We start from the raw sequence: 13187 nt of genomic DNA on the forward strand, positions 1-13187 counted from the left end.
AAGGTGAGACGTAACAATTTTTAATATATTTAAATATAACTAAGAGTGACTTTAGTTTTATTGTATCATGAATTGCTTATCTTTAAACAATTTTTCCTTATATCTTATTTTCCATTCAATTTTTCCTACTTGACTTTCAGGATATCTTAAAATTAAAGTATCTTTCTCATACAATATACAGTAAAATTTGAATAAAAAAATAATTTTATATCATCACCAACTATCAAACAAAAAACACGAGTGGCTCGGTAAATCAAATTTGGTCACATTTCATATCAAAATAGATTTATCAATTTAAAACAAAATTGTAAAGGCTAAACAAATAAATTTTTCAATTTAAAACCAATTATAAAACAATAAACATTAAAACAGATTCACCGTTTTGAAAGAACTTAAAATAAAAAATACAAAACAAATACCCCCAAGCACCGGTGAGAGTGATAGATTTGTTCCAATGAAACTATTAAAAGAGAATAATAAAAATAAAGATTAATTCAGTTGATAAAAAATGAATTCATACCTTAAGAAAAAAAGTATGAGAATTCTAATGATAATTTATAAGAACATCTATAAACACTCGTAAAACCTTCAAACATGCTTTAGTGGATCTTTAAGATCTAACTCATAAACTTTTTTTATGAAAAATAAATATAAAAGAGTGGTGAGTCTTTAAAATAAAAGAGATTTGCATAGTATCCCTCATTCATTTGATAAATAACCATCACACTCTTTCATTTGATTCAAAGTTACTTACAATTGATTGTATTTCATTTGTACCCCCACAAGCTCGTAGGTCTTCATCATTGCATAAGACATGTATATGTTATATATTTCTATATCAAGTCAAATCAATATTGTTTTCTCAATCTATTGAATTAATCATTCCAAATGTCATTTAGATCGATTAAAAGTGTCATTACCTCTGGTAATCAATTATGCATTTTTATATTATGCTCATTTACTCGTTGTTTGTGTATAAATATCGATGTTTTTTTTTAATAAAAATTTACTCGATCCTAAATCAACGTAATATAAAAATAATATAAAAATTTCATTAAATTGATTTATATATAAGTTACATTTAATCTTAAAACTATTTTATTATTATTTATATTTATATTTATTTTCCTTAGAAATGTTGACAGAAATTTTTTTTCACACATGATATTAGTAAAACTAATTAAAGTGTAACAAAATACTTAAAAACAAGCATTAAAAATGATCTACGTGCGATACATTATAATGCAGCTATTGTAATCATTATATCCAATCATCCATCCATCAAGAGTCAAGAAAACATCCATCCAATCAAATATTTTGGAAAATGATATCAACATTCTCACTTTTCTCAGCGTAATTTTGGGCCTTTCGGTGTGGAAGATACACTCTTTCGTATTATGGATAGCATTACTTATTGCACAAAGTCATACCACTGCTCAGTACTCTTTCTTGAATAATATTACCATATATGACACTAAATTCCAGTTACCAAAGAAGACATTATACGATATCTAAGTTTAAAATTTCATAGCTTCTTATAATAAAATGTCACATTTTTTTTTATTAACAAAAATATTACAAGGATAAATGATAATAAAAAAGAATGTAAAGAGCACTTAAAAAGTGATAGCTGTATAAAGTTACTATTAATTAATATTATTCAATTAGGACAAAGCGTCTGTGAAAGCTTCTGTGGCTACCGTACCCATGTCCATGTGCTACCTATACCATTGTTTACCCGGTTAAGACTCATGACCCCTTCTTTTCTCTTTTTTTTTTTTTTCATCTTGGAGTATCCATCGTTGATAGTAGTGACTAGTCTTCTCACTAGGTTGGAAACACCTCAAAGAATAAAATAGCTAGCCTCAAAATTTAACGCGACTGCATACACAAAATAGGATTCAAACCTCTGATCTTGCTTAAACATGAATCAACTCCTACCACTAAACTTCTGTCCTCTCGCTGCGCCGTATGACCTCAAAGGCAGCGACAATACATTGGAGAGAACAAAGCAACAACAACTACTATCCTCTGCCACTGCTACTGCCACATCAACCACACCGCCACTACTGCTACAACTGAAATTAAATTATTACTTCTCATTTCCTAGAACTAAGTTGAACAATATACCCTCGTTCTAAGAAGGACCAAACAAACATAAAGACAAAAAACTCCCTCCCTTTACATCATTCTCTTGTGGTATATATGAATGGTAGTGCAGCATTAACTCACTCACACTTTGCTTTCATCTCTCTTCTATTCTCTCTGCTGTGGGAAGAGGGGATGGTCACGGGCGTTGTGATGTGTTGTTGCTGTTTGGTGGCTGTGCATGGGAAGAGAAGGCTGAGGAGTTTGTTTTGGAGGGTGAGAGCAGATGTAAGGAGGCAAATAAAGAAGGCACGCTCCAATAAAAACAAAAACAACTTTAACTATGACCCTTTTAGTTACTCCCTCAACTTTGACGATGGCCACTTCAATTTCGGTTCTTTTGCCCTACGCAAACTAACAACCACAACACTTGACCAGGATTAGTTAGAGGGTCGTCATCCATCACTTCAACTTAATTGTTTCTTTTTGTTTCTTGGTCTTGTGTAATTTCTGCTTCGTGGTTCTGTGTACACTTCCTTATTCCTCATGCTTTTCATGTATGTACTAAATGGGAAGATAAATTTTGTTTCTGTTTAACTACTTATTGTCTTCTGTTGCTGTCTTTGAATATTGCTTTCTTTATCTTTCTTGGCCAAAGAGACTTTTATTTTCTCTGCTAAAGACACTCACTTTACGAACTAGTTAAGTCTTGGCTTGTTGGAGTGCATGGTTTTGAGAAGCCGTCTTCTTGGACTTTGGAGGGAAGGTGGTGGATCCGTTAGATGATTGGAGGAAGGAAACGTGATTTTAGAAAAACTGTTTCGACATTTTAAATCAAAATTGATTTTACATTACAAGTTAAGTAAGGGAATTTTACAGTGAAGTTAATTTCATTGTTTTTATTGTTTCAACTCACTCTTTGACAAAGTATCTACAACTTTCAAGTTAATTTCATTGCGAGCTTATCGCAGAGTTGTCCGCATTATAGAATGATGCTGTGGTCTCTGTTTCTTTTCTTTACAAGCTTATTGTAGAGTTATCTGCAATAGAATGATGCTGTGGTTTGGGTTTCTTTTTTGAAGGAAAATATTTTGGATTGAGTTTTGTTGTGCACCGTATAAAACATATACACATGTCTTCAAATCGGAGATACTGTATGCGTTTCTGTTTATGTTTATTTTGGATATACAATTTTATAGTTTTATTTTAAGTCAACACCTAAAAAATATCTTATCAATTTTGTGTATATAATCTATGAAACTATGGAAACTTTGATTGCACCCTATCAATTTTAAACCACATTTTTTTATCGTGTTCGAGAAAGCTCTGCGGATGAAATTTTCTACACATAAATTTACTTTATTTTAATTTTTTTTATCTATTAACAATAAAAAAAAAGACTCAGACTATGTCAACTCCTTACTTTATTTTTAAATTTAATTTAACTACTTTGATTTTACAAAATAATGGTTAATTAAAATCGTAACGAGTTATAAATATTCAATACCATTAATGTATTCTTAGTGTAATTTTTAATAAAAACATTTTTCTGTTATTTTTTAATAATATCTTTTGTGCAATAAAGGAGTAGAAGTACATACTAGAAGCCAGAAAAGAAAGTAAAAGCAAATACACGAGCTAAGAGAGCTTTTCAAATCCACGGAGGAGAGTGAGTGTTCGTAATTCGCTTGGCTTCATCAAGACTGTCAAAACATTATTTTTCATTTTTATTTTTTTATAATTAAAAAATACAACTCATTCTCACTGAATTTACTCGTATTAGAATAAAATAATAATTCACTCATATTAGAATAAAATAATAACTCTGGTTCCAATTTCATACTAAGTCGGAAATCAAATGTTAATCCTCGTATATAAAAAAAGTAAAAATTTATTGTGGTAGCAATTTTGACATAATGTGGTTGAATGAAAACCATAATCATCTATGAGGTTCTGTTTTCTAGCTTCTGACATGGGAATTGTGATGTCGAATGAATTTGGCTGGGGGAAGTTTGACATTCCTTTTTTTTATTAATATATGCTGAAAATCAAATGGGTACCAAGTTCACATATAAATGTTAATGTATGGACAAAATATATATAAAAATGTTAATGCTCATTCATGATAAGTTTAACAACTTTTACATTAATAATAAACATCGTGATATCTTTAAAGGAAGTATTGTAAGATGAAAAGTTATGCATAATAAAGAATAGTTAATCACTTATATATTGTCGGTGTAAATTTTTTTTACATTGATAACTAATTATATTTTTTAATAGGATCATGTTAGTTACTTATTTAATAAAATAAAATAATTTAAAAGATATGATTAGTTGTCAGTGTATAAAATTTTACACTAACAGTGCATGATGATTAACTTAATAAAAAATACCCTCGTTTAGTTATAACTACTAGAGTACATATTTTTTTTTTATACAATAAGTAGCTTTTAAAATTATATAAATGATAAATTTGAATCAATTAACTAAATATTATTAATGCATAATTATTAAATTCTTATTATATGAGTTAATAAATTTATTATTCATGATAATTTGTAATTAAATAACTAATTAAACTACATTATAGGATCAATATATAATATTTTTTATATGGTATTTATAGAAACGAGAAAAAATATAGTTAATTAAATAACTATATTAAATAACTAAATACCATCACAAGAAAAAATAACTAAATAACTAAATATAGTTTTATCTAAATAACTAAATAACTAAACTCTAAACTCTTAAAATAAATACATCACAGTATGTCAGTAAGTCACACTCAACACCTCCAACGACAGGTGCTTAGTGTGTTGCTTATTGATAAGCAACGGTGCTTGTTAGAAACTGCCATTGGAGTTATCCTACATGGCAACTGAGTTTCTTAAATTTTTTTCTCAGTTGCTTGTACAAGCAAAGTCCTTAGCACTGAGAATAAGAATTTCATTGGTTGAAATTCATCTACGTGGAATATGGAACTCAAACTAAACAAATTTTTTAAATCTAAAAATTTAAAAATAAAAATTATTTTTAAAGATAAAAAATAGAAAATATTTTCTCAAATAAAATAGTCTTTTAATTTTTTATAGTAGGATATACTAAGCTACTTTTTGTTTATTATTATAATTTTTTTATTATGTAATTTCTTTTATTTGTTATTCATATTTATATATTATTTATAATAATTAATTTTTTAAAAATTTATAATAAAGTGTAGTGTGAAGTGTCAAAAAGTGTAGTATGAGTTATAAAAAAGTAGGGGTGTTTATAAGCAATTTTCATTGGAGCAAAACTTGTAAAAATATAATATGAGTTAGTTAAGAGTGACGTGACATAGTGAAACTCGTTTAAAGTGGTTGAGAGTTGCTCATCGGAGATGTTCTTAGATTTTAATTTCCCGCCCAGTCACGGTCTCTTTGTTTTTGTTTGGCAAAATCATAAATTGATAATTGTTTGTTGGTTGTCTCTTTGCTGCTTCAAAGTTTATAATAAGAAAAAAACCATTACATCCGTTTTTATTTATAAGAATCAACTTAAAATAATTATTTATTCTTTTTTGTAAGATTTAATTATAATATTTGATATATTAATTTTTTTTAAATTAAAATATGTTTTCTTAATTTATTAGAATATATTAATTATAAACTTTTTAAAATATATACATTAAATTATTAAGAGAGTAAATTATATTAATTATAAGAGAGAAGTAGTGTATGACATATTTTCTCATTAGATAAGAGAGAAGTGAATATTAATTAAAAGAAAAAAGTAGTATAATAACTTTTAGAAAAAATATAAAAATAAGATAAATTTATTATTATTAATTAGATTAACTATTTTTCTTAATCTTGGTGAATTAGGTAGTATTTTTTTATTATAAACTTTAAAGCAAAAAAGGTAATAAATTGTGAAAATGAGAAATTTTAAATTTAAATTAACGAGGAATAAATATTTATTTTTCTCACTATACAAATCTCTTGCTTCAAGACAACTATGTCTATTTTAATATAAATTAAAAATATTTTACATTATTACTACCTATAAATCATTTTGGATATAATTGTTAATGTAATTATCATAAGATTCAATAATTTTAACATATATGACAATTTATGATTAAATCGTATAATGAAAACATTTACGCTCTTAATACACTCTAATTAAATTATATTCATTTTATCTTCTTTAATGTTGATGATTATCCCATTGGAAAGAATGCAGCAGTTGAATTTGTATTATATATCTAGAAAAGAAAATAACATTGATTTTGAAATATGCTTGCTAGGTGAAAATGAAACACGTGATCTTTGTACTGTTTGGCAGCGGAGTCAAGAAAACGGTATTAAAAGTGAGGCCGAGTAAAGTGGCCCAATATTGCACGGGATTATTTTTAAAAAAATGACGAACGGGCCCAATATAAGATATATTGGCCCAAAAAGTTAGATGGGTGATTTGATAAAATAAAAAGGATGGGCGCGAGCGTGAATGGAAAAGGCGCGGTTATTGGCGCTAAAACGGAAAACATGCCTATTCGTTTTTCCCTCCTTTCATTCGATACTATATATTCCCAATTAGAATCTTTGGCACCTACACTTCCAAATCTGCCAGTGGGTGAGTGAGGGCACTGTGAAGCTTCGATACGAAATGGCATCGCAATCGAGGAAGAGAGTTGACGCTGTCGATGCTCGATCTGCTTCCGTTCTCGTTCGCGCCAAAGATGGCAGCGCTTTCGCTCGATGGTTCGTTGCTCTCTCTTAACACTTCTAATCGATTCGTTAGAAACGTTTAGTTTTAACTCATGCGCGTTGCTGTTAATACTAGATTATCAGGTTTTAAATCTGTGTATTGTGATATGCTGTTTATGTCTTATGTTAACGATGCGATGTCATTCAGAAGCGTATTTTGCTTCAGGTTTTGTTATTGATGTTTATTGATGTGTGCGTCCTTTTTTTTTTTTCTTTTTTTTTTCCTCGTCTATTTGCAGTGACGAATGCAAGAAGAATGTGCCGGTGGCACTCATCAACATGCACAATTGCAGCCTGGAAGCTAAAATTAAAATGAACCTAGGTAAAATCGGTTTACGTGTTTATTTATTTTTCTCATTTATACTTGTTCCGTATTTTTGAGTTGGTTTGTTGCAATTTTTGGATTTATTTTGTTGTTCAGATGCTCAGGTTGTTGAACAGACTGCTGAAGCTAAGAAGCCTGAGAGGTGGTTTTTCTGCTTCCTACTTAGTTTTTCAATGTGTTTATGCTAGTTCTTTAGCATTGTTTTATTCAGTCGTTTTTTTTTTTTTGAGATTGTATAGGAAGAAGCCCAAATCTAATGAGCCAAAGGCAAAAAAGGCCAAAGTTGAGAAGGGGAAGAAGGTCAAGGATCCAAACATGCCTAAGCGTCCTCCCACCGCCTTCTTTGCCTTTTTGTACGGATTATTTTTCTTGCTCTTGTTAGTGCTGTAATTGATGCTGTGGTTTTGCTTGAGTGCCTGACTTAGGTGATGATTTGTTGCAGGGATGATTTTAGAAAATCTTTCAAGGAAGCTAACCCTGATTCAAAGGATGTTAAGCGGGTAAGCACATGTTTTGATTTTGTTTTATTGAGTCCATTGGTGCTGGGATTCATTGGTTTGCTTTTTTGCTGGGAAACTACAGGTTGGTAAAGAGGCTGGTGAGAAGTGGAAGTCTATGACTGATGAAGTAAGTTAAATGTTGTGTTTTGGTTCAAGTGTTTCTTCAAGTTTAATTGTGTGATGAAGACCAACTGTTGTGATACACGCTTTGTTTTGATCAGGAGAAGAAGCCTTATTTAGATAAAGTTGCCGAACTCAAGGCAGAGTATGAGAAGGCTATGGAAAGCTATAGAGCTGGGGAAAATGAAGAGGTAAGTTTAATTCTTTGCTTCTCACTGTGCTCTATGTGATGATGTTAATTGTCAATTCTTCCTCATTATAATTGTGTTGCTTTTGGTGTAGGATCAAGCTGGGTCTGATAAGGAAACCACTGCTAAAGAAGTGGAAGAGGAGTTAACAGATGAGGAGTAATGGTGGTGTTTTACCACTCTTTGAACCTGATAACTATTATCGGAAGGACCAGTTGATTGTTTAGACAAATTAGGGTTGTAAATTTTGGAACAAGTTTTAGTTGGATTTTCATATTTAGGTTACTCTTTTAAATGCTACTGAAATCACCGTACAACCATATTTTGTTTTTTGTAATGCTCTCTTGAAATATTCATGAATGGTAGTTACATTTCTACAAGAGGCTTGTTGCCTTTGAGTGTTGATTCTTTGTTGAACATGTTTGGGGCAATTGATAATGTAGTATGGTGTGTGGTCATAGCTATTTGTGAGATTGACATGTGCGTTGTATTTGGTACGAATCGCTTTGCTTTGTTGGCTTGATTCACGCCACGCTTTTCTGGATAAGATATTTTGAGGTCATGGTGAACTTCAGCGTTTTGGTCAACCTTTAAAAGCAATGTCTACATGTGACAGGGTTTTTTGCTGTCATATTTTAGTGTGCCCATACAACAAAAGAAGCCGTTGAGACTATTCTAATCTAAAATATAAAGCACGTTGTAAAAGAGAGCATATATTATTAAAACAATATTGAATTATAAAATAGAACTAAAGCATTGTGGTCGACCTTGAAAAGAAATAATTCAAATGTGGTGGTGCCTATTCTATTTTGCTCATGTAACAATGGTCACAAGGCATGAGCACATCTACTATTACAGAGTCAGCACCTAACTGACCCATACTACCTTGTTTTCATCACTTGCATGGCTGTAAAGGTTTGCCACATAAGCACAAGTTGTGTGCATAAGCAACTGCTGGAAAGATGTTGAATGGTCTAGTTTGTGGTATTTCACCACACAGCCTGTTTGCCCTGAAGCTTGCATGCTTTAGACCAGTTATCTGGGAAAAACTACTTGGAATTTGCCCTGTTAATTTGTTTATGGATACATCAAGCCATAGTAGTTTCAGCAACTGACCTAGACTTGAAGGGATGGTTCCCACCACGTGATTTCTCGAAATGTCCAGTCTCTCAAGTTCTACCAAATTTGAGATAGAAATTGGGATTGGACCTGATATGTTGTTGCTCCCCAAGTTTAGCACCTTTAAGCTCGAGCCTTCCACAAATTCTGGAATGTGACCTGAAATAAAATTGTTTGATACGTCTATAACCTCCAATGAGCTGCTTGTCATGTTATTTATGATTGTTGACAACGACGAACCCACCAGCAGATTTGCATGCAAGTCTATGGAAGACAACTCTGATGGCAATTTTATTTTAGAAATATCAAACCTCAACTGGTTGTTTGAGAGCTTGACCTTTTGTAAGCTTGACATATTTGTGAAGAAATTTGAAATACCATCAACCAGGTAGTTATCTGATAGGTCTATGGAGCTCAAGGAGTCAGGTCTTGTGAAGTGTGGGAGATCTCCCTTCAATTTGCACCCAGCTAGATGGACATCTTTGAGTTGCTTGCTTCTGATCCAATCAGGAACACTTCCAAGGCTGAGATTATTATAAGACAGGTCTATGGACAAAAGGGCAGGGATTCCCTTGATAGGGATTGCTGGTAAGGGATCTGAAAGACAATTCCTGGATACATTGAGGTACCAAAGGTTCTGTAATCTTGATATAGACAGTGGAATATGCCCTGTGAGCAGATTGCCACTGAGTTGAAGACTTGTCAGAGATTTCAGATTTCCAACCTGATCTGGGATGTTCCCTGCGAGCTTGTTATAGCCCAAGGACAAGTCTAAAAGATTGACAAGGCCGAACAAGGAAATGGGAATTTTTCCTGTTAGAAGGTTAGAAGATAAGTCCAAATAAGTCAAATTTTTGAACTCCCCAACAAAATCTGGGATGGTTGATGATAACAAATTGTAGCTGACATCAAGGTATTGCAAATTAACAAGGGTTTTAAAACTAAGAGGGATAGGACCTGTCAGAGAATTTCTTGCTAAATTAAGTTGGATAAGGTTTCTAAGACCCCCAAGTGTTGGAGGGATCTGTCCTTTGAGATGGTTCCCACTGAGTGAAAGGGTCTGGAGCAAGGACAAACGACCTAAACTTGGAGGAATGCATCCTCCAAGGGAATTGTCTTCCAGAACTAGCTGAGTGAGGCGAGTTAAATTTGAGAAGCTAGAAGGAATTGGTCCTGTAATATGCTTGGTACCACTTATGACCATTACCTCTAAAAAATGCAAGTTCCCCAGTGAGGGAGAAAGAGTGCCCTTCATGTATGTCTCATCGTCTCTCTCTGGTCTTTGTATCTGCAACATGTTTACTCGCCCTGTGGATGGATTGCACTGAACTCCTTCCCAGCCACCATCGCAGCAGTCTCTGCTTGTCCACGTAGAGAGTGTATCTGTTGTGTCCTGCAAAATGCCTGCTTTAAAGCTCAGAAGAGAGGCCCTGTCTTGTTCTGAGCAGATTGGAGCCACACTTTCTGAGAACTCACTGAGAAGTGAAAATATGAGAACAAGGTGTAATACCCGTGTCCCAAGTTGCATTTTTGGAAGGTGGGTCTTGATCAGATCAAGGTTTGAAGTGAAGTTGGGATCTGGGAAGAGAGTAAAAGAAATTTGAAAAGAAGATGGGCTATGGGTTTAATTTAGTGAGAAAAGAAAAGGGTGGAAAAAGTAGCACTCAGACATTGGTTTATTCACGTAGACAAGAAGGTATAATGATGATAAAGATGATGGAAATGAAGGAAGTGTGTCTCAATTAAAATTAAAATTTTGTTGGAGATCTGCATGCAGTCTCTTATTTATAGTTAGAGAAGAAAAAAGGCTTGTAAATGAAATGAAATTTTACACCGAGCGAGGCTTTGATCTATTTAAGCAAGTTCACATGGACATTTGTGACCGTTTGATGAATCACGAGGATCCTTGGTGCATTTGAACGTTGGAGCGCACTACATTCAAATTCTTTCCTCTGTCGTCTTTTATAAAATTCACCACAACTTGCATTATCATTTCTTCTTGTCTGGCTTCCACAATTTTAAACCACTTCACTTTCCAAACCTTCTCTAAAATCAATTAAATTTATTAAAATTATAATTTAAGTGACCCGTTTTTTTTATTTAATCTCTTTTTATAAATTTTAATAAAGAGAGTGTAAATATTATGAATCATAATTTTGTAATTTTTAATAATTTTTTAAAATTTAATAACAATGTCAATTAATTATAAATTATGTTTGTATAATTTTTTAGTCATTTATTATAAAAACTAATAAACTTATTATGTATAATAATGTACTTTTTTTAAAACCATAATAATGTAATTTTTAAAATTATAAAAAAATTGTATTAAAGATTGTTATTATTTTTTATACAGTAATTAAAGATGTTGTTAGTTATCAACCACTTTACTTGAAATGAAAGAGGCGAATACAAATGTTTTCGTCATTACTACTTTGTAAGGCTAAACCTTCAGACGTCATTTTCATCCGACACATTCGATTAGTTTTACTGTCACTTAAGTCTTCATAACAAGATATTGGTTCTTAAGATGTTTTATTCTTTACTTGGACTTCGTTTTTCTTTGGATTTTTATGGACCTTTTATTTTTGCTTTACTTTAAGAAATTAAGCATAATATGATTTGGAACTTTTAAAATGAGAAATTATATTTTAAAATATAAAATAATTATAATTATTATTAATTTTTAATCAATTATTCTAAATATATCTTGAATTGAATTATAATGTATTATGTAAAGAGTCTTTATTTAATCATTAACCAAATATAATCATTAATCAATATTAATATATGTATGTTATGTTTATTGATTTTTATATTAACCATTTTTCTTTCATACTAAATAAGTATAATCTAGTCATATTTGTAATCACAACTTCATGTTCTTAATGAGAATCAAACCTAACCTTTAATTAAAGAATTTAAGTATCAAATTATTTAAACTAACAACTTTTGGTTAAAAGTTATCTTAGAAAAACATCAATATTAAATTTAGAATAAACATTTTTCTTTTAACTCAATAATTTTTTTTTCTTTGATTAACTTACATAATAGGCTGTGACACATTTGAGAGAGGGAAGCACGGTCTTGCCTCCCCTCTACCTCATGACTTTCCTTTCAAGGATTTTTATGCACTAACATTAGACATTTGGAAAAATGAGTGTGTTTTCCATTCTCTAATACAATTTTTATAAATCAGTTAAGTTTCACTTAAAAAATATTAAATTACGACAAAATCTTTTTAAATAAAAATTAAATAATATATATTTAATAAATTTGAACTAATAATAGAAAGATTATGTCAAACTAATGTGTTAAAGATTGTTCTTGGAATCGTGATGAGAGTATTAATTGGTGGATTCCTTTTGGATAAATAGGATGGAACAACTTTCAGTATTTATTTTTCTGGAAACATGATGAATATTGACTTTCCTTGTCAGTAAGTATGCTTAACTTGCTTCCTTTACAGCCATACAGTTTCCTCTGTTCATCTTCTTTATTTTCACACCATCTGTTCTGTTCATCATTTTAAATACCATCAAAATGCTCTATTTTTGTGCTTCTACAGCAATGCTTCCACATTGTTTTTTTCAATTCAGAATTTGTCATGCATTTACTATTCTATTTTTATTCATTTATTTTTTCTCTCTCTAAAGTTTCTGCTTCCCAACTTAATGTATTTTTAGTCTGATTTGGTGAATATTTAAACTTAAATATATTTTAAGTAACAAATAAGTTTTGATTTTGATTCATATATTTATTTATTATTTATTTTTAAAATTTCTAAACATTATTTTTTAAAACAATTTTTTTATTAGTATCTTTGTAAATTATTTTCTTTAATTTTTAATTTTAAAATATAAAATCACATTTTAGTTTTAAATAATTATTTCAAAGTAGATTAATAATAATTATTTTAATAATCCATAAAATTTGTTAAAAATATCATACACAAAATTAATATGACTAAAATTTATAAATAATATTTAAGATGATCATTTAATCTTTTAATAGTAATGACTAAAAATAATAATTTTAAATTTTAAAAAATATAATTTTTTTTATTAAAATTAAATAAAAGTTTACTCATTTT

The 13187-nt window shown here is 30.4% G+C and overlaps 2 protein-coding genes across 2 annotated transcripts; one reads left to right on the forward strand and one right to left on the reverse strand.

Moving 5' to 3' along the window:
• The first annotated feature begins 6672 nt into the window (after nt 1–6672).
• LOC109795236 (high mobility group B protein 7) lies at nt 6673–8448 on the forward strand. The gene is made up of 8 exons (XM_020354674.3): nt 6673–6836; nt 7082–7164; nt 7264–7309; nt 7407–7520; nt 7610–7667; nt 7750–7794; nt 7889–7978; nt 8070–8448. The coding sequence occupies exons 1-8, from the start codon at nt 6742–6744 to the stop codon at nt 8136–8138; spliced, it is 600 nt and encodes a 199-aa protein (XP_020210263.1). The 5' UTR covers nt 6673–6741; the 3' UTR covers nt 8139–8448.
• Nucleotides 8449–8691: 243 nt separating this feature from the next.
• LOC109795234 (Leucine-rich repeat (LRR) family protein) lies at nt 8692–10923 on the reverse strand. Its single transcript, XM_020354673.3, has one exon. It carries the CDS (start codon nt 10620–10622, stop codon nt 8871–8873), a length of 1752 nt encoding a protein of 583 aa, XP_020210262.1. The 5' UTR covers nt 10623–10923; the 3' UTR covers nt 8692–8870.
• Nucleotides 10924–13187: the final 2264 nt, after the last annotated feature.

Source organism: Cajanus cajan, chromosome 7, assembly GCF_000230855.2.
Source record: "Cajanus cajan strain Asha chromosome 7, NIPB_CcT2T_4, whole genome shotgun sequence".
Taxonomy (NCBI): domain Eukaryota; kingdom Viridiplantae; phylum Streptophyta; class Magnoliopsida; order Fabales; family Fabaceae; genus Cajanus; species Cajanus cajan.

Coding starts and splice junctions, on each gene's coding strand:
- LOC109795236 (XM_020354674.3), top strand. CDS start 6,742: ATGGCATCGCAATCGAGGAAGAGAGTTGACGCTGTCGATGCTCGATCT. Junction 7,795..7,888: donor GGAAGTCTATGACTGATGAA/GTAAGTTAAATG, acceptor TGTTTTGATCAG/GAGAAGAAGCCTTATTTAGA. Junction 7,979..8,069: donor GAGCTGGGGAAAATGAAGAG/GTAAGTTTAATT, acceptor CTTTTGGTGTAG/GATCAAGCTGGGTCTGATAA.
- LOC109795234 (XM_020354673.3), bottom strand. CDS start 10,622: ATGCAACTTGGGACACGGGTATTACACCTTGTTCTCATATTTTCACTT.